We start from the raw sequence: 27960 nt of genomic DNA, 5'->3' as shown, positions 1-27960 counted from the left end.
TGGTAAAACCAGAGAAGTGAGGTGTCCTTCTGGGTGTACCACGTAGTGGGTAGAGATGTCACTATTTCTTATTGGTGATGTTAACCATCACTTGGTTAACGTGGTGCCTGCCAGGATCCTCCAATGTAAACTTACTATTTTCCCTTTCCTAAGCAGCTGGTTCCTATATAAATTAGATAAAAAAAAGGCTCGTGCAATGAGGTGCCGGCGGGCCGCCCATCGCCCCGGAGACGGGGTCCTTGCTCCCGGATGCCGCCATCTTGTGGCGCCAGCCTGTGTCCAATGAGCAGCTGCACGCTGGCTGTAGGCGGGGCTGCGGCGCTCCGCGCGGCTTGCGGCGCGGCCCGGTCTTGGTCATGGAGGTCTTTACTTCACGCCTGCTTCTGCTACTGCTGCTCGGGGCCTGGGCACCAGCGCCCAGCAGCGCCTCCTCCGAGGCACCGCCGCTGGTCAACGAGGACGTGAAGCGCACGGTGGACCTGAGTAGCCATCTAGCCAAGGTGACAGCCGAGGTGGTACTGGCCCATCCGGGCGGAGGCTCCACGTCCCGCGCCACCTCCTTCCTTCTGGCCTTGGAGCCGGAGATGGAGGCCCGGCTGGCACACCTCGGCGTGCAGGTGAGTGAGCGGGTCTCCACCGCTCCCGAGCGGCTGCCCTTGGACCCCGCGGCCCTCTCAGTCTCTGAGGAAACGTGGAGCCCTGGGCGGCAGAGCGGCAGGGCGGCTGGGCGGCAGCTCCCCCGCTCAGGACACGTCACCGTGACCTGGCTCCCACGCGGGCCGCATCTCTGTGTCGAACGAGCCTCTCTCTCTTGGGCGGCTGTTGTGGCCCCGCGCTGATGACCTTGGGCCGAGCGAACCTACTTTCCCCGCCCGGTAAAGCGAAGACACTAGCTCTTAGCGAAGGGCCTGGTAGCGTGCCAGTGTGCCAGTGCAGTCTTTCCCTTCCATTTTTCACGACAACGTAAGTAGCCCGACTGGAGGGCGAATAAATGTGGTACAGTGAATTTCGTTTCTGTAATTCAGTATTCGGTCCTTTTGTAGGTGCTTTTTTCTAGACATCATCCAATACAATTAGAAATGTGATATGTGTTTAAATTCGAATCATTAGGAATTTTTATTAATATAACACTCTTAAGGTTGCTAATGAACTCTTAAAATTTTTACCCTTAAAGTTAGTTTTAAAAAGCATACAAGTAATATAGCCCCCTTTAAAATTGTACAGAAAGGTAAAGTCCAGTTTCTCATTCTTAAACTTTAGCTCATAAGTTTGTGTGTGTATTTTCAAGTGGTTCAGTGAACATTTTTACAACTCTCAAGGAAAGAAAATGTCGGCTTTAGGAATAGAGGGAATATACAAATACAGAGGTTTTATTTTTATTAACTGTTTTCATTAGACAACATCCATTAAGTGATTACCCAATTATTAAGAGGAGAATAGTCATTACAGTGTCATTGCTTTTAAGCACACCTTTCTGACTGAATCTGGAGCTATAAAGCTGAGTTTATAGAGGTTATACTTCTCTACAATGAGTCCTATTCCCTCTCATGTCTTGTCCATGATGAAATGCTCAGTTCTTCTCAGAGGTTTGTGGAAAGATGGTTAGAACTTCATTCGATTTTGTGCTGCCACCTTTGATTGTTTTGAATGTTACAAATTCCATTCTTTTATACAAGCTAGTCCCGATTTAATGAGGTTGCCACAGTATAGCAAGACCACAGCAGAAAGTAACTAATTATGCCATCATGCTGGAGAATATATATAAGCTGGGTCATTGTACTGATTTCTTTTTGAGAATCTACTTTGTATCAGGTATTGTGGGTATTTTAAGTATAGTCTCATTTAATCCTCATAACAACCCTTTGAGATGTCAGTTTAGTCTGCAGTCTGGAAGGCTGAGTTGTTTAATCCCTTATATGAGGTTTTAGAGTGACGAGTGAGTCAGGGCTAAGGTTCATTTCAAACTGTGTATATTCTTTGCTTTACCATATCACCTCTTCTGGCCTAGATGGCTGTGAGATAGTGTTGTGTTGAGGTATGATACCTGCATTCTCATCTCAAGAGAAAGACCAGTTAAATGGTGGGTATATGTGCTCCTTTGTACCCCAGTCCCAATGGGAAGTATAACTGAGTGATACACTTAACAAAGAGGGTGTGTATTTTCCAACAATTGACTTGGAGCCTTTGATGAGGTTGCTAATTTTTTTCATAGCCATACTGCTGGGGCAAATAAAAGGAACCTATTTTGGTTGCAGACTGCGTTTGCAGGCTTATGAATTTGGATTCCAGCCTGAACTGAAATAGTTCAGAGATGCTTGGAGAGCTTTTAAAGCCAAATTCAGTAGCCTCTGCTTAGTTCTTCTCATTCTCAAAAAAAAAAAAAAAATTTTTTTTCAGTGGATTACCTTCAACCCTATATGTAGAATTTTAGGAACTGATAGAAGGGACCAGGGGTAATCATTGATGAGTTGCTGGTGGTTCCTCATCTTCTTACTGCCAAGGATGTATCTTATTATTTTTCCTGTTGTATGGATCTTACATTTGAAATATTTTTGTCTTTCTAATCTTTTATTAAGTAATAAGTAATATTTCTTATTAAGACAGTGAAATGGATGAGTTTGACTCTAGTCAAAGTAATGGAACTTGTTATTTTATTAGCCTGCATAACTTTATCGAGGGTGATTGTATGATGACTGTTAGGCTTTTTGAAATATTAAAAATAGCTTCCTCATTCTAGCTTTGTATACTCTATTTGGAATCAGTGCTTCAATGCTAAAAGGTAGTCGTAATTTTTTTCTTTTGGTGGCTGCTGTGTTCATAAAGAGATAGGCAGTGTGTGTCAGTTTTCCCTTTATAGTCTGTTCTACAGTCTCATGATTTGAGGTACCAACTGTTTCTCAGGAAGGCCCTGCAGTCTGCTGGAGTTAACATCATTTTCCTGGTTACACATCCTGCTGCAGTAAAGGATAAGAATAAGGAAGTGTGTCAAGCAGTGGCCATTGGCTTCTTCCCACTGTTAACTTGTGCAAGTAAAAACAATTTTGGTCATGCATGAGACTTCTGCAGCAATAAATATTAGTATTTATTTCTTATGCATGTGTATTTGGATGTAAATGAAGAAAAGCTCCCGGAAAGAAACCTTTCAGGCTTTTATATTTTGAAGTGTGACATGTATTTGGAAATGTAATTTTTTATTTGTGTATTCGATCATTTAGGAAAATGTATTTTTGTTACAGAGCTTATTATACATACAGCTTATTCAGTCTAAAAGTAAGTCTTTGACAATGTTCTTGTGTTTCAGATGAAAAAATTTTTTTACTGAAACCAGAATTCAATCTTTAAAAAGTTCTAGTAGTTTGAATACTTTAATGTGGACATTCTAAGGCTGTTGGTTAATTGTTGACTCGAAATTTAAAGGCCAAAATACAAAAAAAAATAACCTCCTTTTCCTTTTATAGGTGAAGGGAGAAGATGAGGAAGAGAACAGTTTGGAAGTGCGAGAAACCAAAATTAAGGGTAAAAGGTAAGCTAACATAACGGTCAAAATATCTATATATTGGACTTTTCTTGTTATAGATTATCCTATCAGGGTTGGAATCATAAGGTAGGAGAAACAGTTGCTTAGGAAGTGCCTGGTATATTAGAGGCTGTTTCAGTTAATATAGTGTGTGATAGCAGCAACAGGCTATAATATATTCTGGACCCATTATGATGTCTATTTTGATCACTAATGCTGAAATTGGTTTCCCCTAACAGTGGCATTTTGTTTTACAATAAGAAAGTAGTTACTTTCCATACCTGGTCTCTAATTAGCGTGGGGATGGGGATCCCTAAACAATAGATGGGGAACCAGTGAGAACTCAGTAGATATCTTCCCTTCAATGGCTAGCTACTATCTTGTTTCCAAGGGACAGATGGCCCTTCCCCCATATCTCACCTTTCAAGAATTCAGGGTATGGAATATGATGCTTCTTTGCAGGAGGTAGACTGAGCTCTATTAAGGCCAGGGTTGAGTTTGTCTTGTTCTCTGCTTTAATAGTCTGGGGCCTGGCACTTATTAGTTGTTTATATTAAAACACTTTATTAAGGATATTTTTCAAATACACAAAAAAAGCAGGATGAATTTTTTAAAGAACTCCCACATATTCTATCACCCAGCTTCAGTTTTCAGTATTTTGCATGGTACGTATTAGGCCCTGAAGTATTTGTTGAATGAGTGATGCAGGGAAAAGAGATGTTTTTTGGCTCAGTGATTCTTAATAGAGTAAACACCCTACACTGCCCAAGACAGGTACCCCCACTAGACAAAGAGCTCTCTACCCCGAAATGTCAGTAGTGCTAAGGTTAAAAAACCCTGCTTTAGCTTATGCTATAGTTTATCATAGAAAGAAATAAAATAGGGTAGTTCTTGACCAGCAAATCATCATGCCTTAACAACTAGCTGTCTCCATATGATTCAGAAAATGTTAAATTGGTCCTCCCTGCTTGGCAGAGTTTTAAAAACTTTTTTCTCATTCATTTTGAATTTTAAAAAAATAATGAGAATCTGATCTAACAATAACTGTTGCTTTTTTTATACATATGTCCATGGTTTTATGTATGAGTATAAATGGGATCATATTTAAATTTATTTATGTAAATCTTAATAACAACATTAAAGAAGTCACTTGTCCTATAACCCTAACATGACAACTTATATGTCTTTGTTCTAGACCATATCCACTTGCAGATATATTTTACAAAGTTTCAGTTTCTGTGTGATCCCACTTAAAAATTTTTATCCCCACATTTGACAGTTCCTATTTTCTGTGTGATCTTTATAGTTGTCTTTTGTTACACTTAATCCTCCTTGAGTTACTCTGATTTCATATACAAAAACATCTGAGGAGCCAAATTATATATAATGCATGGTGACTACTTTGATTTTTCTGTTGTAGCCTCAGAATCTATGAAATGGGTAGGTATCTCACCAGCCCTGAGGATGTCAGGTCCGAGTTAGCCTTAAATAAGTTGCTATTAAAAACTCCCTTGTAATATTTTAGACTCCTCTCCCTTCGTGGCTGTTTGAGGACTCTATGTTTACTGGCTCTGGCTCGTGGCCTGTAGCACATCTCTTGGAAAGGCAGGATGACATAGTTGTTGGGTGTGGTCTTATGCAGCCTTACTGCCTGGGTTCAGATCCTGTCTGTTACTATTTACTGGCTAGGTGTCCTTGGGAAACTGCTCCTTATATTCCTTCTTAGTAAAATAAAAATGTCTATCTCATATGATCATGGTTAAGATTCACTAAATTAATACATAAAATGTACTTAGAACCTGGTGCATAGTAAGTGCTCAGTAAATTTTGACTTACTCACTGAGAGGACGAACCAACCAGTGAGAGGGAGCATTTCAGTCAGAGACATCTGTAAAGATTCAGAGGTCTGGCATTTTATGGTCAGTTACCTGGGGCTTTAGGGTGGCTGGAGCTCAGGGGAAGGTGGGTGGAGATGGTAAAAAGAGAGCTCAGGTCAGTATAAGGAGAGCTTTGTTTACCACTCATAGGGGTGTGTACTTTACGCTATAGTCAGCTCGGAACATTTAAAAACTTTTTTTAATAGCATACTGTTTTATTAATTCCTAGTTATAAGTGCACACATTACACAGATTTGTCTTTATTACTCTTCCGTGTTACAGAAAGTGACTCATACTAGATTCTCAGTAAATCTGTTTCAGTAAATGAATAATTGCTCTAGTTTACCTAACAAAACCAGGTCCTTCACAGAATGTTCTACCATAAGGTAGAGTAGAAGAGCTATAGAAAACTGCTTCCTTAGGCACTGGTATAGTCAGCTTTGTTTTATGTTTCCAGCCTTTATTAACCAGAAACCTTCATTATCTGGTGCTTCGTATTTCAATAAGAATTGATGTTCATATAATGACTCTGGAGTACTGAATGGTTCTGAAGTGTCTCTGAATCATCAAAGCAAGATTTAATTATGTTGGGAATATTTAACTTGAAATTTAAGGGAGCGACACCATCAGATTGTGTAAATGGGCTGGAGGGAGATAGCAATTAGGAGATTAATTAGGAAAAGATATAATAATCTAGCTCTAAGAGATAAGGGTTTGAATTGAAGTAGTGGAAAGCCAGGAAGGGATGAATTTGAGAGACATTCTAAGGCAGGATGAACCCAATATTGGGGATAGGGTAGTGTGAAGCATTAGAAAATGCCTGAGGTTTCTAGCTTAGAACTGGTTAGTGTTAGGGAATTGGGATCATGAATGATATTGGATATGTTGAATTGCCTGGGGGTGGTCAGTGGCGCTGTCTAGTGAACATCTGAAAATTTGAGTTTAGAGCTCAGGACAGAGAATAGGATGAAAAGCAGATTGGGACTGGAAGCCAAGAGTTGGTTAAGACTACTACTGGAGAAGGTATAGGGCTTATTATATTTTGAATTGGTACTTCAGAGTAGTGTTATGAAGTATAATGAAGTGACCAATGAAGACATTTAAGAACTCTCGGGAGTGCCTTTTTATTTACCTGATGATTTTCTGCCCAATTCATGTCTCATTCAGTAAAGCCTATTAGGTCTTTAAAAAAAAAAAAAAAAGACATTTAAGAACTCTAAATGCTATGAAAGCATGTTGAAATAGCTTCAGTTTTCCACTGGTGGTTTCTGGGTCTATGAAGAATTGGTCTTCTCATGTAGAAAACTCAGATTTATTTTTGAGTTAATACTTTTTGGATTTTAGTAGTTTCCAGGACATCTTTTCTTCTTTAAAATGCTAGTAGCTTTGTTTCTGGTTATGAGAGTGATACAAGTCCATTATAAAACAAATTAGAAAAAAACTGCAAAATGAAACATCCTCCTACTCTGAGACAGTTACCATTAAACATGTGACACACTCATTGAAGTACTTTTTTATGTACATGTAAATAACTGACCTGTTATTTTCATTGTACATGGAAATGTTTAATGTATGTATATATAGATCCAAGCATGTTTAGTAGCTGCCAATATTCTCCATTGCGTGGCTCTCTACTGGAGTGTTTTTAACTGTTATCCTCTTGTTGGACACTTATGTTGTTTTATGCTCTTTTATTATAAATAACCTTGAGATGAACATCTAGATATTTGTCTTAAAAGTCTTAAATTAATAGGTTAAAGGTGATTTCTTAAAGGTAACTGCTTTTATCTTGGATACAAAATTTTGCTGTGGTTTTGAGTTGCTAACTGTTTTTAATTTCCTTAATATTTTAATTCTCTTGTCTTTTCCTTCCTGCAGTGGGAGATTCTTCACAATCAAGCTCCCAGTTGCTCTTGATCCTGGGACCAAGATTTCAGTCATTGTGGAAACAGTTTATACCCATGTGCTTCAGCCGTATCCAACCCAGATCACCCAGTCAGAGAAACAGTTTGTGGTGTTTGAGGGCAACCATTATTTCTACTCTCCCTATCCAACAAAAACACAAACAATGCGTGTGAAGCTTGCCTCCCGAAATGTTGAGAGCTACACCAAGTTGGGGAACCCCACGCGGTCTGAGGATCTCCTGGATTATGGACCTTTCAGAGACATCCCTGCTTATAGTCAGGTAGGCTCATGTGGAGTCCAGCCCATCCCTGTCTATTTCGGAGAATGTCTTCTAGAATGGTTACTAATTGATAGGCTTGGGTGCTGTGGGGTGGGCGGAAATCCAAGATCATTCCTCAGTTTTTTAACCTGCTGTGGAAAGACTCTATGGGATTATCTTTCTCATTTTAGGAGTATAGATAGAGACTGGGAGTTTAGGAAGACTTTTTAAAGGAATTAGCATTTGGAGAGTTGTAGTGGGAATTGGGGGAGAAGGAAACAAGGCATTCTGGTCCGAGGCAATAAGAGGGCCAAAGACTTAGGGATAGGAAAATGGATGGGGAAACACGTAGTGTGCTGTATAGTGTGGCTAGGGTAGCTACTGTGGGTAGTAAAGCTGGTTGCATTGTTGAGCCTGGGGATTGGGCCTTAAAGGTAGAGGGAGTAATTAAGGCTTAAAGAAGATTTTGTTATGAAATTCCTCAACAAAATATTATCAAACCAAATTCAATAATACATTGAGAAGATCATACACCATGATCAAGTTGGATTTATTTCTGGGAAACAAGGTTGGTTCAGTATCCACAAATTATTTAATGTGATACACCACATAAATAAAATGAAGGATAAAAATCATATGATTGTAGCAATAGATGCAGAAAAAGCATTTGACAAAATCTAGCATTCATTGATGATAAAACTCTCAGCAAAGTGGAAATAAAGGGAACGTATCACAATATAATAAAGGCCATAAAATGCAAACCTACCACTTACACATAATACTAAACAGTGAAAAACTAAAAAGCAATTTTGTTAAGACCTGGAACAAGACAGAGATGTCCACTTTCATCATTTCTATTTAACATAGTACTGGAAGTCCTATCCACAGTAGTCAGACAAGAAAAAGAAATAACAGGTATCCAAATTGGAAAGGAGGAAGTGAAACTCATTTGCAGGTAACATGATAGTACACATTGAGAGAACCTTAAAGATTCCACCAAAAACTATTAGAAATAATAAATGAATTCAATAAAGTACTGGGATACAAAGTTAATATTCAGAAATCTGTTGCATTTTTATGCACCAATAAGGAACTATGAGAAAGATAAGAAAATCCCACACGCTGCTTTTGAGCCCCTGCAGTGCCTGCTCATAGCGCTGACGGGAGTGGGGACTGGGTGGGTATCAGGCTACATTACCAGAGCAGGCATTTGCACATAACTGGGGCTCTCTGTTTCCTGTCAGCAGCCCTTCAACTGCAAGTGACAAGGTGTCAATGCTCTGCCAGGGGTTGTGACAATTCAGCCCTTAAGCGAAGGTCGAAATGCTCTAGGTAGATGTTGGGGATCCTATAGGCTCTACTACTTAGTACCCTGCAAATTCCTGTACCTGCCCTGTAAATCCTGACTCATCTCTTCATAGTGATCAGTGAAATATGCAGGTTCAGTTAACCGTAGTGTGGATAGCCTCTTTGGAGAGGGGAAATAAGAAACAGGCTGTGGCCTTCAGCAATTTAAGGGCTTGGTGTATGTGACAGGAATGGGCTTCGATCTTGAGGTACATGAACTTAACTCATCTGGCTAAAGTGTTGCCACATCCTTTTGACAAAACTACCATTTAGGGTCAGCTGCTTATTTGGATACCATGCTAAGTGGGGGTGCTAAACGCGTTGGGCAAGTGAATGTGTCCCAACAACAACAGGGTAGTTGTGAAGGCGAGTAGCTTTTTTGCATTACTAAGCACAACATAGGCACCTAAACAAGTGCATAGTCCTTTGTAATCTAGATTCTAGGTGTTGAACAATATCACCTGGGCTTAGGTGATATGCATGAGTTCTGAGTACAAGGCAGGATGTACAAGTATAGTATAAATTGCTTTGTCATTTAATAACTGGAGGGGCCCAAGTTAACAAGACTACTAGACATTTAAGGGTATGAGCTCCACTTCAGGAAGATTGTCTCCCTCAGATTTTTTAATGTGGATTGAGGATAATAGCACCTGCCTCATGTCAGGGTGTGGTGAATGGCTACCTAGTACCCTTAAAAGAGAGGGCTGGTCCGATGATCACTCAGGGAAATTTTTAAAAATTATTTATTTATTTTTTACACCTACAGCATCTGGTCTTCCTAGGTGGTCTTCCATCCAAGTACTAATCAGGCCAGACCCTGCTTAGCTTCCAAGATCAGATGGGGTTGGGCTTATTCAGGGTGGCATGGCTGTAGACTCACTCGGGAAATTGAAGCAGCTTTTTGACAGCTGAGGGCCTAACTACCCTGTACCCACTGTTTATTCTGTCCCTGTTATCTAAACAGGATTCAATAGAAATAACTTAGATGCTTATTTAGTATTTGACATGAGAGATATTGTGAAACAACACAAACAATTGTAAATTCCCACATACTATTTAGGTGCAGTAGGGTACAGTCATGTGTAATCTTTTTACATAGTAGTGCATCTAGTTCTTTGCTTTTAGTGGCACAGAAATTGCACAGAAATTATAAAGGCCAGGTGAATGAGATATGCAGACAGACAAGCAAATTGGCTTGCATAATGAGAGTACATTGACTAGAATGGTCTAAGAAATTGAATAAGAATTCAAATATTTTTTTAAAATATATTTTTAATATATTTTTTTTAATATATTAATTTCTTTCAAGTCATGTTCAGGCAAGGTGCTGTTTAAAAAAAGACACTATTAGTTTAATCCACAATGTAACCTATCACAAGTTACCCAAGGTAGTTTTAATGTTGAATGCAGCTTTAAACAAAAATCATTTTGAAAACAAATTATGCAATTAGATATGGCCTCCGTACTTGTAAACTAAACATTCTGACACAAATGCCTGAAATAAAGGTGGTAATGTTGAACAAATTAAAAAAAAAAAAATCACATTTACAGTCACATCAAAAAAAAAAAAAAAAAAACCTAGGACTAAATTTAACCATGGAGGTAAAAGATCAGTACTTGGGAAATTATAAGACATTGAAGAAAGAAATTGAAGAGATGAATGAATGGAAGCATATACTGTGCTCATGAGTAGGGAGCATCAACATCATTAAAATGAACATAGTACCCAAAGCAATCTATTGATTCAATGCAATCCCTATTAAAATACCAATGACATTTTTCAGAGAGCTAGAACAAATAATCCTAAAATTTATGTGGAACCACAAAAGACCCCCAAATAGCCATAGCAATCTTGAGAAAGAAGAACAACGTTGGAGGTATCACAATACCTGATTTCAAACTGTACCCCATGCTACAGTAATAAAAACAGTATGGTACTGGCATAGAAATGGACACACAGATCAGTGGAGCAGAATAGGTAGCCCAGAAATAAACCCACAAGGAGGCAAGACTATACAGTGGAGTAAATAGTATCTTCAGTAAATGGTATTGGGAAAACTGGACAGATATATGCAAAAAAAAAAAAAAAAATGAAACTAAACCACTTTCTTACACCACATACAAGAATACACTCCAAATGGATTACAGACTTATATAAGACCCAAAACCATAAAATTCCTAGAAGAAAACATAGGTAGTAAACTCTCACATTGCTCTTAGTAATATTTTTTTTTGGATGTCTCCTTGGGTAAGGGAAATTAAAAAAAAAATTTACAAATGGGACATCAAACTAAAGTTTTTGCACAGCAAAAGAAGCCATCAACAAAACAGAAAGACAGCCTACTGAATGGGAGAAGATATTTACCAATGATGTATCTAATAAGGGTTTAATATTCAAAATATATAAAGAACTTACGAAACTTAATAGTAAAAAGGCAATCCGATTAAAAAATGGGCAGAAGACCTGAATAGACATTTCTCCAAAGAGGACATACAGATGGCCAGTAGACATAAAAAGATATTCAGCATCACTAATCATCAGAGAAATGCTTAAAACGACAGTGAGATATCACATCACACCTGTCAGATTGGCTGTCATCAAACATCAGCAGTTAAGTGTTGGCGAAGATGTGGAGAACAAGGAACCTGCATGTGCTGTTAATGGGATTGTGAATTGGTAAAGCCACTGTGGAAAACACCATGGAAGTTCCTCAAAAAATTAAAAACAACTGCCATTTGACCCAGCAATCCCACTTTTGGGTATTTATCCAAAGAAATCCAAAACACTAATTCCAAAAATATATGCATCTGTGTTCATTGCAGCCTTATTTACAATAGCTAAGATATTGAAGCAACCTTAGTACCCATCAATAGACAAAGGTATAAAGAATGTGGTACATATGTGCAATAGAATATTACTTGGCTGTAAAAAATGAAATCTTTACTGCTTGCGACAGTATGGATGGACCTAGAAGGTAGTATGCTAAGTGAAATAAGTGAGAAAGAGAAAGTCAAATACCATATGATTTCACTCATATATGGAATCTGCAAAACAATGAACAAGCAAGAAACTCATAGATACAGAGAAAAACTGATGGTTGCTAGGTGGGAGGAGTGTTTGGGAGCTGGGTGAAAAAAGGAGAAGGGATTAAGAAGTGCAAATAGCACTTACAAAATAGTCATGGGGATGTAAAGTATAGCATAGGGGATATAGTCAGTAATTTTGTAATAACTATATATGGTGTCAAGTGGGTATTAGACATACTGGGGTAGGGGATCACTTCATAAGTTATATAAATGTCAAATCACTATGTTGTATACCTGAAACTAATATAGTATTGTTTAATTGAAAAATGAAAATAAAAAACTATAAGGAGAAAGTAGAAATAATCTATAATTCTTCCTGTCTTTTGAGATTCTCATGTATTGCATTTCAGATTCTTTTTCTCACATAGTTGTGATAAAATAGTATGTGGAGTGTAGAAGTTTTTGTTTTTGAAACAAATGATGTTTATGTAGAAATGTTAAACAATTTTGTGTGTCCTATTTTTCTAATTAATAACATCATGTATATTTCCATATAGCATTAAAAAGTCTTAGTAAATATTTTAAAATATTGCATATATTAGATATCATAATTACTCTGTTGCTGATAGACAGATTGTCTCCAATTAATTTGATTTAAACTCTGAACCACTTGTTTCCTTCCTCTGCAGGATACTTTTAAAGTACATTTTGAGAACAACAGCCCTTTCCTGACTATCACCAGCATGACCCGGGTCATTGAGGTTTCTCACTGGGGCAATATTGCTGTGGAAGAAACTGTGGACTTGAAGCACACAGGGGCTGTGCTTAAGGGGCCTTTTTCACGCTATGATTATCAGAGACAGCCAGATAGTGGTATATCCTCCATCCGTTCTTTTAAGGTATGGTGTGTTCAACTGGGATGTTGGGAAAAACTGAGTTTATCATGCCTGCCCTTCTGCTTGATTTTTGAAAGAAGATAACTACGTACAGTTGCTTAAGATTGATGTTCAAGTAGTTGAGTGACAGAGTTAGAACCAACAGACTCTTTTAAAAAAAAAAATGGTCCACTTTTATATAACTAGGCCATGTTTTTTAAAGCAAATTTGAATAATAGAAAAAGGAAAATCATTGCTCAGACACTAGTATTGCTGATATTTTTATATTTTTAAACTTTAAAAAACATTTGATCATATTCAGTTTTGTATTTTTTTTTTGTTTTATAAATGAAATCTTATTAGCATTTTTATGTACTTATATATGACTAAAGGGCTCACTGTGTGAACAAGGTATTACACTTCCTCCCCTGGATTACCAAAATGTGCTTACAGATTTGAAAGATACAATAAAGAATATTAGGTGGAGAAACCCCTTCTATAACTGCCTGCCACCTAGTAATTTGATATAATTTCTTTTCTCTTTAATTTCTCTCTTCGTAAAATAACTTAGAGATTTGTTTTATGTATTCTCAAAGGTGTTTATGATTCTCTTTATTATTTACTGTGTAGAAGAATTTGGCTGCTTACCAATCTAGATTGAGAAGTAGATCCAATATCTAGACATTTTGAAACGTTGGGAGGAAAAGTTAGACTTTATTTTAGGTTGTTAACAGTTCGGGGATTATTTTAATTGAGTAGCACCTTGACAAAGATCTTGGTGTGTAAAGTCTTCTGTATTATGATCATTTCCTCTGAAGAAGATATGTTCACTCTCTTATAGACTATCCTTCCTGCTGCTGCCCAGGATGTTTATTACCGGGATGAGATTGGCAATGTTTCCACCAGTCACCTCCTTATTTTGGATGACTCCGTAGAGATGGAAATCCGGCCTCGCTTTCCTCTTTTTGGAGGGTGGAAGACCCATTACATCGTTGGCTACAACCTCCCAAGCTATGAGTACCTCTATAATTTGGGTCAGTCTTAATAGTAAGGGAGTAGAAAAGGGAGAGACCATCTTTTTCTTTAATTTTCTACAGTTGTTATTGTTTGTTGGTCTAGGTTTTTTGTTTTGTTTTGTTTTACAATTGCCAGTCCTAGATGGGGAGAGAGTGTTTTCTTGTCATTCTTGTAAAGGCTGAGGAATCAGGAGTAACTTTTCATGAGTGAGTACTACTTACTATTTTAAAAGTAATACAGGCATAAGGTAATTGATTCAAACAGTAAACCTCTTTACCTCCAGTGTAGTCATGATTGGATGGAACTACTTAAGTTCTTTTACTTTGAGGTATTTAAAAACAAAACTTGAGAGAATAATAAACACATTTATACAAGCACCCAGAACTAATGATTATAAACATTTTGTCATATTTTCTTGCGAGTCTTTCTTTTTAAAACCTTTTTATAGAAAATCACACAAAACATAGCTCAATAAATAATTGCAAGAGGAACACCTGGTAACTACTACTCAGGTCAAGAAGTTTAAATTTGCCAGCCACTTAAAACATCCCCCATGTACCTCTTCCTCACAAGAGTAATCACCATCCTGACTTTTAGTAACCACCTTCTTGAATTTCTTCATATTCATAGTTTTATCACCCCAGATTTTATCTTTAGATATTCTACTTAAGTTTTGCCCTTTTCAAAACACCTGATTTGTTTTATCAGCCTCTATTAATCCATAGTTCCTCCATCTGTTTTCCTTACAATTTATCCATTGAAGAACTTGCGCTCACTTGTAGTGTAACCTGGATTTTGCTGATTGCTTACTCAGTGCAGTTCAGCATATTCCTGTCTTCTGTATTTCTTGCAAAATACAGCTGTCCCTTGAGGCTCGATCAGACTCAGGTTTGATCCCTCTAGCAAGACTCAGGTGATGATGTGTTCTTTCATTAAGTTGATAGATGGTCATGGGGATGGGGAGCACAGCATAGGGAATTCAGTTAGCATTAATATATTGGCTAGGTGGAAACCAGAGGAGAGAAAGAGCAAGTAGGGGAATCGTTTTATAAACTATATATATGTCTAACCAACGTACTTTTTACTTGAAACTAATTAAAATCAATCAATTAAAAACACACAATAAAAACCGTGCAGTAAGTAGTGTCTGGGCTCTCTCCTTTGGTAATGCTCAGCGCCTAGATTCTAGTACTTTACTCGGAACTGCAAATTGCTGATCTAATTCCAGCATTTCTTTCTCATCTATTAGGTGGAATTTATAAGAAGACACTTTCTCTTATCTACTTTTAGGTTTCCCAGTGTTGCAGTTCAATATAGAAAAGGCAGGAAAAATACTTGATTCTTTCTTTTTTATCTACTTGATGAATTAGGTTTTCTTTAAAAAATCATTATGTACTTATAGATTTAAACATTTTATGGATTTCTTTCTTTTGCAGTGATTATCCTCATTGGTACTTAGATTCTCTCATCTTCAGCCACTGGGCACCTCTTAAGGTTAAGTTCCTGAATCATTTTGACAGGACCCGAAGTAGTTTGTTAGCTTCCTTGCTGTCTATGAAAAGGCATTCCTGGCTTAACTTGTATATTTTCTGTCTCATACCTGGAATCAGCTGTTTCTCTCTGATGCTCTGGTTTCTTCTAGGGGAAAAAGGTGTTTGAAGACCACAATCCGAGGATTTCAAATGCTATTTACTCTTAGGTTGGTCATTTTCTAGGCCTTTTCAGTTAACAGAGCTAGGTATGTATTATTTGTATATGCTACAAATTTATGAATTCATGCAGTTACTTACAGTATGACATATAGTGATTTTGCTTTTATATTTTATCTGTATTCTATGTTGAGAATCTTGATTCTAAAGGAATTAGAATATTCTATAATTAGTTATTTGTTTTATCCTATCCCTAATACACAGCAGTCTGAATAAAAATAGTCATACTACCATTTTCAATATGATTACCAAAAGTTAACTTCCTTTTTTTTTTTTCCTTATCCTTTCCTTTCTCCATTCTACCCCATTTTTTGGGTGTCTATATATATACTGTCAGAAAAAAATTGCCATGACATAGTTTGCTTTCTCTCTTTTAACTTCAGTCTTAGTTCTACAGGTAACTATATATTTAATGCTCACCATCAGTCCTTAAGTTGAGTGATAACCTCTAGCCATTTTGATGATCTGAAGTTCTAGTAGATGCTGCGAAAAGCACTTGGAATGAGTCATAACATGTCGAAAATAGGTAGTGCCTTTTGTGCTTATAAGTTACTTTTACTTACTATAACCTTGGCTACATATCTTTCCTTGAATATCTTAAATATGTTACTTTATAAAGTGTTTCTGTCAAAATTTGATAACTTGAATTTTTCCCCTTATAAGCCACTTGCTCTTTTTATCTAGATGCTGCAGAATTCATTCTTTTAAGTCTAATAGTTTTACTAGAACATGTCTTGGCAATGATTGCTATTCTTGGGTATGTATTGTACTCTTTCAACTTAGAGTTTCAAACTTTTTGGAAAGTTTTCTCTAGTGAGGACTCCCATTATTTCTGTGTTGAGTCTTTGCCTGTCCTCAGTTTTTGGTGCTTTCTCTTGAATCTTTTCATTTAAAACTGTCCTTTTCATCTTCCTCTTATCATAAGGCATTATCTGTTTATTCACAGTTCTTCTAGCTTAGGTTTCATTTCTAAAACAATTTTTATTTTTAAGTTTTTTCCTGAGTTCTGTCAATTTTCTGTATTACTTTAATTCTGGTTTATGTTGTTTTTTTTATGACTTACTATTTTTATAATATCTTTAGTTTGTTTTGAAATACTAGGAACAATTATGATTGGGTTTGTGGGCATATCTTCTGGCATGCTTTCATCTTTTTCTAGGGGGAGTCTTATGCTTTTCTGTTACTCACTTTTAATGTGAACTTTTAGGAGAACGTATTGTAATTGCTCAATTCTCTGTTGTTTTAGTGTACTATTAAAAAATATGGCAGCCTGCTCTCTGAGCTTTCTCTAGTTCTGTTTTCCTATTACTGTTATCCCTATTATACTCAATTTTGATTCTACTCTAGTAGTTTTTTCTTAGTGTAGGATACCGTCCTGGAAGTCGGGGAGCTCTTACAGGCTTTTCAAAATTCTCAGGGACTAGACTGCTCTAGACTTACAGATTATCTGCAGGCCGATTTTACTTACCTGCTGTGTTGGGGGGTAGGACCTCTGTGAGTTTTAACTGCTCTTCTCCAGATTTTCTGCCACACTGTCTAGTGAACACTGTTGTCTGTCAGGAGCTCTTCACTTCTCAGGTCTATCAGTTGCCCTGTTGCTTCCCTCTGCTTTCTCATTCATAGACATGAATATGCTGGCCTTGTGGCCACTGGTGTTTTATGGACTATATACCCCCTTATATTTTGGAGTTTGTGGAGATGCCTTGTTACCTAGTTCTGTGGTGAGTGTGGTCCATGGGTATTTGCTTTTGTTATCTGGTTACTCTTTATGTGGAAATTGAGGAAGACCCAAAAACTATATTGCCACCACTACCTCTGTCTTCCAGAGCCTCCTAGTCTGTTAACTTTAGATAGCATCTTTACTCTCTGTAAGATGGGAGTGTTCATATCCTGTACTTTCCACTAGCTCCTGTCCCATTTTCTCAGTTTTTCACATCACTGCATGTATTTGCTTGATCCATCAGGTGACCAGTATGCACTGAAGATGAGGTTTGTGGACCACGTGTTTGATGAGCAAGTGATAGATTCTCTGACTGTGAAGATCATCTTGCCCGAAGGGGCCAAGTGAGTGTGACTGTCTCTTTCCTCTGCTCCTCATTTCTCTGATGGTGCCCTCAGTACCTCAATCCATAGCTTTGACTGAGGGGTCTACAGGCACCTTCTAACTGGAGTTTAAACAGAAAAGTTAGACTCAGATGAGGGAACAAGATTTATTTATGAAATATTTCGCACACACAGTTCCTTTGTGCAACAGGAGCAGTATCCAAAGATGCCTCAGCAGGCCAGGGTAACGGCCTGAATCTGATGGGGTCTGCAACAGGAAAGAGTGCAAATTCAGGGCAGTCACATAGCCCTTGTTTTGTGTTAATAGAAAGAGGCACAGTAATGGAGCAGTGGCTCTGTTTTATACTGGGATCTTTAGACCAGGTTCAGAAGGTGGTGGTGGCAGGGGGTCTCAGATGGTGTATTAGGGTTCTGTGGTTACAAGCAGGTAGTTGCTGTCTTTGGCCAGTTTAAGCAGAAAAGAATGAACTTGGAAGAGTGAAGGATCTCATAAAATGATAGCGTAGGCTGAGGAACTAGGCTTCAGCAAGGTCAGAACCCCAGAGCATCTCTAGGAATCCAGTTGGCTGAAACTGATGGACACTCACAGGGGCACCTGCCCTTGGCTAAGAGACTAAACACCTATTTGTAGCTGTTGTGTCATTTTGCTGTCTATTAACTTTATAGGGAAGCATTTACTTGGCTTCTCTTGGGTTACTTGTCCACTCTGATCACCAGAAGGAGAGGCCATTTGATCGTACTTCCTGTGGAAGTCATCCTATGAGGGTGGGTAGTTCCTCCAAGCAAAACTAGAGTGTGCTGTTGACTAGAAGGGAGTTTGGGTTTGGGCAGACAAAACCAGGACATATCCACTACATTCTATAAGAAATTTTCAGTCATATTCATTTGGAGTAACTTCTCAGAGGACTTTTCAAGTCCTTGAGAGGCTCCCATTGGGTATAATGTACAGGAGAGCTGTGTGAACTGTGTGACTCCAAGGAATAGGCCAGTACTGGTGAGCCCTTTTGAGTGCAGGATGCAGGGAGACAGTCATTGCATCAGCAGAAGAATAGTCTCATACTCAGGGCTTTCTAGCAGTGGGTCAGTTGTCTCAGGATGTTCAGTGTTCCCTGGTACTAAAGGGGGAGCAGAGTGCAGTGCGAACTTAGAACTGAAAGACCCTATGAGCCTTGGAATTCTCCAACCCACAGTAAATCTAGTTGGTTGGTGCAGCTTGTCTGAGGCTGTATTTCATTCCCATGTGCCTTCAGAAACATCCAAGTTGACAGCCCTTATGAAATCAGCCGTGCTCCAGATGAGCTGCACTACACCTACCTGGACACATTCGGCCGCCCTGTGATTGTTGCCTATAAGAAAAATCTGGTAGAACAGCACATTCAGGACATTGTGGTATGTGACTCTACTACTTTGCCTCCTATTCCTCCCTCCCTAGAGATTGGGTGCTGGGGGTCAAGACTTGCTCACTTTCCTTTCCTTGGGTTAGAGTGGTTTGAACACCATATTCTCTGGGATGTAGGCAGAGCAGCCCAGATGATTATTGGTCTGGTTGAAGCTCCTTTTGGCCCCTAGGTTTATGAGTCCATGCAGACCTGTCAAAGCCCATCTTCCTGGCTCTCTCCCCAGGTGCATTACACGTTCAACAAGGTGCTCATGCTGCAGGAGCCCCTGCTTGTGGTGGCCGCTTTCTACATCTTGTTCTTCACGGTCATTATCTATGTCAGGCTGGACTTTTCCATCACAAAGGTACCCTCTTGGCTTCTTTTCTCTTGTCATTTATTCATTTTGCATCTTTGATAATGAGCATCGGTCCTTGCAACAAGCCCAAAGCAGAATCCTGTTGCCCAGAAGACTCTTGCTTGTGGCCTCCACTAATCCTTTCTGTAAAGGGTCTGTAAACAGTTCATTTTATTTCTGTTTTCGTTGCTGTGATCACAGAGTACATGGTGTTAAGTGAGGAAGGTTGCCACTGGTGGGTGAGTATTGTGAGAGCAGGGCAGCAGGCAACGTGCGTGCCTTTGGTAGTGGGGCCTGGGGACCTGAAAAGGCTACCCTGGGAAAGTGAGAGAAAAGTTGTGGAAGGGCACTCATCTGGAGGGAACAGTTTGTGGGATAGCAGGGGGACTTGTGGATAGCAGTAGTGTGCATGTGAGCAAAGACATTGATCCAGCTGGTTCCATAGAACAGCTGGGACAGCTGCTAGTAAACTTTGTCATGAGAAGTGGCTGAGTCTGGGTCTTATTACGAACAAGCCCCATTTTTAAACTATAAAAATTACTTTTGTTATACTGATTTTTTAAAAATCTACATTTATAGAAACTTTGTAAGAATAGTAAAAATAACTCGTGTGCTCATCTCGTAGATGTAGCAATTAATATTTGGCCTCTCTATATATATCATTATTTTTCCTGAACCATTTGAGAAGTTTACAAGCATTTATGCTCCTTTACCCTTGAATACTTCAGCATGTGTGTATCCTGAGAACTAGGGTATTCTCTTACATAACCGCAATACAATGATCAAATTCAGGAAATGTAATGTTGCTGTAATACTGTTCACCAACATGCAGTCCATGTTCAAATGTGGCCAATTGTCCCAGTGATAACCTTTACAGTGATTATTTTTCATACTCCACAATCCATTTGAGGATCACTTAGTGCATTTAGTTGTCATATTTCCTTAATGTTCTTTAATCTGGAGCAGTTCCTTAGACTTTCTTTGTCTTCAGTGACCTTGATATATTTAGAGACCAGTTTTGTAGAATGCCCCTTAGTTTATGTTTATCTTATGTTTCTCCCTGATTAAATTCAGATTATGCATTTTTAGCAAGAACGCTTTAAAGTGATGCTGCATCTGCAGTGCATCACATCAGGAGGTACTGTGCCAATTAGTCTCAGTGTGGGTTAACTCGCCTTAGTTGGTAAAGTTATCTTTCTCTTTTCAATTAATCTGCTTGAGGCTATATAAATATATTCATATACATTCACCTGTTAGGTATAGCATTTATTATTTGATTTTTGTCAATATGATTTTTTAGTACGGTGGTTGAAAAACTGTGATTCCTTTTACATTAGTATTCTGTAAAGAAAAGCTTTGCTTATTGTTCAGTTGATTATTCATTGGGATTCATGGATTCTTTTTTTTTTTTCCATTTGTCCCTAAATTGTTTATTTTAGTTTTTTTTTTTAAATCTAAAATTCCATCAAAGGTCACAATTGCATTTTTTTGAGTCTTTTCAGTCTCCTTTAATTTGGATTTTCCCCCTTCCCTATCTGTTTTTTTAATAGACTTTTTTTAGAAGAGTCTTAGATTTACAGAAAAAAATGAAAAAAAGTTCTCATATAAACTACACCCAGTTTCCCTTATTATTAACATTTTACGTTAGTATGGTACATTTGCAACAATTAAAAAACCAATATCAGTATTGATTTGTTATTTAAAGTTCATATGGTGATCAGAATTCCTTTTTACCTAATGTCTTTTTCTGTTTTCAGGATCTCAGCCATGGTACCACATTACATTTAGTTTTTTAAAAATACATTTTAAAAATTTTAATTAGTTTCAAGTATACAACACATTGGTTAGACATCTATATAGTTAGTAAGAAGATCCCCCCAATCGTGCCCTCCCACTCCGACCCTCCCTTAGTCAACGTATTAATGCTAACTGCAATCCCTATGCTGTGCTCCCCATCCCCATGACCATCCATCAGCTACTAATTTGTACTTCTTTAGCCCTTCATCCCATTCTCCCAGCCCCCCAAACTCCCTTCCCCTCTGTCCAACACCAAACTGTCCACTATATTTGTGAGTCTGTTTTTGATTAGTTTGTTCATCTTATTCCTTAGATTCCGCATGTAAGTGAACTCACGTAGTGTTTACCTTTCTCTGTCTGACTTAAATACCTTCTAGGTTCATCAAAATATCTTTTTCCATTCCCTTCCTTTTCATATGTACAGGTCTTGTTTTCTCATCCTATCAGCTACTCTATCTTTCGGTTGGAGACTTAGTTCTTTTCCATTTAAGGTACTTATTGATAGGAATGTAGTATTACCATTCTTTATTCCTGTTTTTGATACATGTTTTTTTCTTCTTAAAGAAATCCTTCCAAAATTTCCTGTAATACAGGCTTGGTGGTGATAAATTCCTTTATTTTTTTGTCTGGGAAGCTCTTTATCTGTCCTTCCACTCTAAACGATAGCTTTGCTGGATAAATTATTCTTGGTTGTAGATCCTGGGTCTTCATCCTGTCGAATATTTTTTGCCAAGCCCGTCTGTCCTGCGTAGTTTCTTGTGAGAAATCAGCCGCCAGTCATATGGGTGTTCCCTTATATGAAATTACCTGTTTTTCTCTTGCTGCTTTTAATATTCTTTCTTTGTATTTAACTTTTGGCATTTTAATTATGATGTGTCTTGGTGTGGGCCTCCTTGGATCCCTGATTTTTGGAATTCTCTGAGCTTCCTGGGGTTTTACGTCCATTTCCTTCACCAGGTTAGGGACATTTTCCATCATTATTTCTTCAAACAGCTGTTCAACATCTTGATTTTCTTCACTTATGCCAATGAGATGAATATTGGGAGCCTTCATAGTATCCCATATCCTCCCTAAATTATTTTTATAGTCTCGGCATCTTTTTTCTCGCCATTCTGATCGGGAGTCTTTGGCTTTCCTGTCCTCTATTTTTTTTTTTTCCTGTCCTCTAGATAGGGCACTTGATCCTCTTCTTTATCACTTTGTTTATTCCATTTAATATACTTCTCACCTCAGACTGGTCCCCTTTTTTACTTTCCATTTCCATTGTTATGGTTCTTTTTTTTTTTTTTTTATCTCTTTGTTGAAGTTCTCACTGAATTTTCTACACTTCCCAAAAGTTCATTGAGCATCTTTATAACCAGTGTTTTGAACTCTGCATCTGTTAGATTACTTGACTCCATTATATCTGGATCTCTGTTCTCTTCTCTCATGGTTTCTACTTCTTCATCTTCTCATTTTGGCTCCCTTTCCATGTCTGTTTCTATGTACTAAGCAAAGCTCCTAAGTCTCCCGGTCTTATTAGTATGGATTTGTGAAGTAGGTGTCTAGTGGCACAGTCCTGAGAGGGGCTCAGCTGCAGGCCAAATTTAGCCCAAGCCCCCAAGTCTTTACCCCTCCAGGGCTACCCGTTAAGATTTAGCAAGCAATCCACAGATGCCGTGCTTACAGTTGCCTCAAAAGGCCACACCAGAAACCGAGGTTAGCTGGCTTCTCCAGTGTGAGTCTCAGCAAGGAGCATCTGACTTGCTTGGGATGTGGCTTGGGTGAGGCCATGAGTTGGGGGAGGTGGGATTTCAGGGAATCCTCTGGGCAGAACGAACTCAGTTATCCAGTTTGTTGAGGTCACAGTTATGGAAGTGCTGTGTCCTTGCACTGGTAAGGGGAGGGCTCAGCAGGGAATAGTGGATACCACTGGCACTTCTGTATGGAGACAGTCTTGCCTCGGCCCTCACTTCAACAGTGTCTCCCTGTAAGTCCCTGGTAACCCCTGCGTGCAGCCGAATCAGCACTGGTGAGCAGAGTGAGCAGATTTGTCACTGTGAAATGTGCTCGCGGACGTGGCCCTTTTAAGAGGTGTCTGTTGCTGTTGCTGCCTCTGTCTCAGCTGCTTGGGACTGAGCTGCCCCACATCCTGGGCTGTCCCACCTTCTGCTGTTGCAGGGTGCTTTCTTGGATTTCTCCATAATTGTGTGGCTTGTTCATCTAGATCCCAGGCGATTTTTCCTTGCTGTTGCTCCTTGTTTTTTTCACAACTTTGATTTGGTCACTAGGGATATGAACAGAGCCTCTATCATCTACACCACTTTTTTCTCTCTCTCAGATTCATGGATTCTTAACATTGTCCAATGGTGCTATTTATTTTGATGCTCAAATTGTCTCAGATTTGACTGCCTTCTTATTCTCTCTATCCTTTTTTTGGATACTTCTTAATTGTTGGCACAACAACACATTTCAGACGTATCTTTTACTTTCTCCAAAGAGCCCGGGTTTCCTTTTAGTGCAGAATGGTACCTAGAGACCATGGTCTGAGAGCTAGGTATGATCATTGCTTTTGGACTGTCACTACTTCTAAGTCTTTTCAGCAGAAAGAGCTTGGGAATAAATATACTCAGTGTTTAAAATATGTATTAATACTGATGTCTTTCATTCTAGTCGACCACCACAGATTTCTTGCTTGTTTTCCTCTCATGCTGTTTTCCCTCTTTTCTGGACCCCTACAACATCAATGTATTTAATTGCTGAATTTTATAAACACACAAAATAATTTCAGAATTCGTACAGTTATACCATTGCAAACACCAAACCTCTCAAGTAGAGTCCAAGATTTGTTTTCAGTTCTTTTTTCAAAAGTATTGTGTTCTCAAGGTAATTGGCTTAGTTCTTTTTTCCTGTTATTAATCTAAAATTTAATTATATTCATTATTTCCGCTTGAATTTTATTCTAGTTTCCCTTCATCATTGTTAATATTTAATTTTGGTTATGAATTTGTAAAACATTGAAAAAGTTCTAAATTCAGAACGTGAACATGGTACAATTTCCTTGACCCTTTTCCACCCTGCCTTATAGATAACTAATTTCATTGGTCCTGGGATGTTTTTTCTGGTTTATTTTGCAAAAATAAGCAGATACATTCTAATTCTCTTATGTAAGAATTAGCAGCAAATGTATTTTTTTACTTTCGTTTTTTCACTTAACAAATACATCCTGAAAATCACCCATCATCATTTCATGGAGATCTTTCTATTTATTTATTTATTTATTTGTTTGTTTGTTTGTTTAAATTGATGCAGAGTACTGTATTATTTGGATTAGTCATAGGCTATTCAATGAATTTCTTGTGTATACATCAGTCTGTTTTAAAGCCTTGATAATTTATTTAGAAAAAAACTAATTGTGAGCCAAATCATCCATCTACAAACTAGATTCAGCCTTTGCACTGCCAAGTTAGGACTTCTGTATTAGATACCTAGTAAATGGTAAAATAGAGAGTTTGGGCTTTTTCCCTTAGGCTCTGGGAAACCCTTGACATTTTTAAGGAGAGAGATATCATAAACATCCCAGAAGCCTTTCCCGACCTGAGCTGAGCTTTCTCTTCCCTTAGCACCTTATCATGATATAATATAATACTCTGGCATTAATACCCTTTGTCATATCCATCTGTCTCCCTTGCTGGACTTTGAATGTTTGCTTTATCTTCGTGTTCCCAGTCTTGCCCATTCCTGAACTGGACTAGATTCAGCGTTAGTAAGTGTTTGATTCTCTGACTTTCTAAAAAGATGGCTTTTCTTGTTTGCACAGCTGGTGGTGGGTGCTCTTTGGGAAGTGAAGGTCAGAGCAAACTCAGGCCTGGTTTCATCACACAATGTGTCTCTCCTCCAGGATCCAGCCGCAGAAGCCAGGATGAAGGTGGCTTGCATCACAGAGCAGGTCTTAACTCTGGTCAATAAGAGAATAGGTCTCTACCGTCACTTCGATGAGACTGTCAATAAATATAAGCAGTCCCGGGATGTGGCTACCCTCAATGGCGGCAAGAAGAGCCTGGAGATGGAACATAAGGCCTTAACCAGTGAGATTGCGCTGCTGCAGTCCAGGCTGAAGACAGAGGGCTCCGACTTGTGCGACAAAGTAAGTGCCTGCCGTCACTGAGTCACTTGGCTTGTTGCCTGCCATACCCTACTTTTGGGAATTATACCCAACTATCTAGAGCACTGTGTAGCTACTCTCACTGGGTCAAACACCAGGCAGCTCTTGCTCACTGCTGGTTTGTGGGGTGATATAGTACCCAGTTGTAGACTTGTGTCATTGTACCAATCCTTATAGTAGAATAAGAAATTCTGGTGTCTTAGATGTGAAATGAGCTTAGAGAAAGCTCTGCGAGCTTCTACAGAACTATCTGTCCACATGGCTAGTATTGAGAGTAGCTGCTTCCTCTCCTGGAGGCCAGACTGGACAAGGTTCCAGAGAACCCATGCTGTAGTATAAAGAACCTAGAATTAGCATCACATGTTTGAATCCAGGCTCTGATTTAGACTTTATAAACCTAGGCTAGTTACCTTCTATGCATGAGTTTATTCACCTTTAAACTGGGGATGCTATTAGTACTTACCTCACAGTGGTTTTTAGTGTGAAATGAGTTAGTGCATGTAGAGTGCTGAGAATTCTACCTAGGACATGCCGTGTAAGTGAATTCTTGTGACCTATAAGTGAGTATGAGACCCCCGCCCCTGGCGGTGCCCCTCAGAGTTCCTGATCACCTTCTCCATGTGCCACTCCCCAGCAGTCCCTTTACTTACTGTGTGCTATTTTCTGCATAGCACCTACCATTTTGTGAAATTCTTTCCTCATGTTTAAGTATTTATAATGTGTCAGCTTCATGAGGGGCAGATGCCTTATTTGTCTTTGCTGCTGTTTTCAGAATCTAGAATCATGCTTAGCACTATCATTCACTAAATATTTGTTGAATGTTGAGTGAAAGTGGCTGTAAAAGTCTTTAGCCTTACACTAAGTTAGTGACAAAATGGGAGTCATTCATTTCCGCTCCCACACCCCTGCCATTGGAATTTTGCCTAATTGAATTCCTGCACCTAATTTGTCAAGCTGAAGGGAAGTGAATGAATGTTCCTCGAGTACCTGTTTTGTGCCTGGCACCATGCTAGGTGATTTCACATATTTTCACACTCATTCCTTATAATTCTATTTTATAGCTAAGGCCTAGGGATGGTGAAGGGACTTGCTCATAAGAGTTACAGTGTGAAGGAACAGGGTGTGTAGAGGATAAAGCTAGCTGGCATTTGAAGCCAAACCTGTCTTCCATAGCCAGCCCCTCTGCCCTGGAAGTTCTGGGGGTCTATAGGCTGGGGAGGTGGTGGACTCTGCTGAGTGTGGGTGAAAGGACCACTCTCAAGCCCTGCCCTGCTCTTGCTTTGGTCAGGTGAGCGAAATGCAGAAACTGGATGCACAGGTCAAGGAGTTGGTGCTGAAGTCAGCAGTGGAAGCTGAGCGGCTGGTGGCTGGCAAACTCAAGAAAGACACGTACATCGAGAATGAGAAGCTCATCTCAGGAAAGCGGCAGGAGCTGGTCACTAAGATCGACCACATCTTGGATGCTCTGTAGCCCCTGCCATTTGTCCTCAGGGTGGGCCCAGGGTGTTGTACTTTCAGATGGCAGGTGTGTGTGTGGGAGATGGTGAACATCAAGGCCAGTGAATGCTGGCATCTGTATTTTGCAAAAGATCTTCAGGCTCTGCTTTAGGCAATACAAGAAGCTTAGTTTTTGCCCCTAAAGTGTTTCCTTTAAAAAAAACAAAAACTTAAATTCTATTAGAAATAAAATATCTTTGTGTTTTGAACAAAGAAATTTTTAATATTTAGTTTTGTTCTGAAGCCTAGGATATTTTTTATGCCCTTGTTTTATGCCCTTCTAATTACTGGTGTTTGGGTATTTTGCAAGTGTGCGCATGTTTTTTAAAGTGTGTGTGACCAAATGAAAATAAAGCAGGGACTGTGAACATTCATTCCTTTGAAAATCTCTCATAACTTATTTCTTAGCTTCAGAGATAATAACTTTTATTAAATGTTTTTTATCCATTAAATAATGGACTTGCTCTTTAGAGCAAGCGCACATAGAAATACTGGTTACAGAGGGCATAAAGATAAAATGGCCTTTGTAAGGTTGCAGAATGGAGTGGTGGAATTGCTCTTGTATTTCTTGATTACCTATTCTGCATCACATGCTCTACTAGGCACTAAGGAAACAATGATGAGTGAAGCAGAAATAGTTCTTATGGAGGAAGGACAGAATCAGATGATCAAACACATTCATAATTACAGATTGTGACAAAACCTTGTGAGGAAAAGGGACAGGGACCTCTGATGGCATATGCTAGACAGTATTGGGCTTAATCTGGGTAGGAGTTGGGGATATGCTCAGTGAAGGAAGGCTCAGTGACTTCAGAGTTGAGCTCTGTAGGAGTTACATAGATGGCAGGGATGGTGGGGCAGAGAGTATTTCAGACAGACAGCATAGCATGTACAAAGGCCCTGGGACAGGCCAAGGCTTGACTGAAGGGCATCCAGAGGGTAAGGTAGAGAGTATAGAACATGGAGCTGTAGAGGAAAAGTCCAAAACAAGATAGGGCTGAATAGGTTTGAAGGCTTTTGGCTTTTTCCTAAAATGAAGGGAAGATTGACCAGTGTGTGTGAGACATGCATAGATTTGTATTTTGGCTGAGAACAAAATGCTGAAGGCTGTAAGTGGGTGCGTGAGAAAACTTGAGAACCTCAGTTGGTAATCCAGGCAAAAGAAGATGGCCTGGGCATGGTGGTGATGTG

The 27960-nt window shown here is 38.9% G+C and overlaps 1 protein-coding gene, 1 non-coding gene and 1 pseudogene across 3 annotated transcripts; 2 read left to right on the top strand and 1 right to left on the bottom strand.

Moving 5' to 3' along the window:
• Window positions 1–319: 319 nt before the first annotated feature.
• RPN1 (ribophorin I) lies at window positions 320–27143 on the top strand. 2 transcript variants are annotated; one of them, XM_016118452.2, is made up of 10 exons: window positions 321–617; window positions 3459–3523; window positions 7273–7579; window positions 12622–12831; window positions 13649–13841; window positions 17498–17597; window positions 18848–18986; window positions 19221–19340; window positions 25009–25254; window positions 26561–27143. In XM_016118452.2, the coding sequence occupies exons 1-10, from the start codon at window positions 357–359 to the stop codon at window positions 26741–26743; spliced, it is 1824 nt and encodes a 607-aa protein (XP_015973938.1). In that variant the 5' UTR covers window positions 321–356; the 3' UTR covers window positions 26744–27143. The 2 variants fall into 2 exon arrangements, with proteins under 2 accessions (XP_015973939.1, XP_015973938.1); XM_016118453.2 differs by lacking the exon at window positions 19221–19340 and having other exon boundaries at window positions 320–617.
• LOC118610189 lies at window positions 8680–8828 on the top strand. The gene has a single exon (XR_004953842.1). It is a non-coding gene; the product is annotated as a small nucleolar RNA SNORA76 (small nucleolar RNA).
• Window positions 9663–9781, bottom strand: LOC118610339 (annotated as a pseudogene).
• Window positions 27144–27960: the final 817 nt, after the last annotated feature.

This window comes from Rousettus aegyptiacus, unplaced genomic scaffold (assembly GCF_014176215.1).
Source record: "Rousettus aegyptiacus isolate mRouAeg1 unplaced genomic scaffold, mRouAeg1.p scaffold_m13_p_12, whole genome shotgun sequence".
NCBI lineage: Eukaryota > Metazoa > Chordata > Mammalia > Chiroptera > Pteropodidae > Rousettus > Rousettus aegyptiacus.
Note: the sequence above shows the minus strand (reverse complement) of the source record. Positions and strands in the feature narration are given on the sequence as shown.

Bases quoted from the DNA above. Each gene is read 5' to 3' on its own strand.
- RPN1 (XM_016118452.2), top strand. From the start codon at position 357: ATGGAGGTCTTTACTTCACGCCTGCTTCTGCTACTGCTGCTCGGGGCC. The intron at 618-3,458 runs GTGAGTGAGCGG...TTCCTTTTATAG, and splicing joins TGGCACACCTCGGCGTGCAG to GTGAAGGGAGAAGATGAGGA. The intron at 3,524-7,272 runs GTAAGCTAACAT...TCCTTCCTGCAG, and splicing joins ACCAAAATTAAGGGTAAAAG to TGGGAGATTCTTCACAATCA.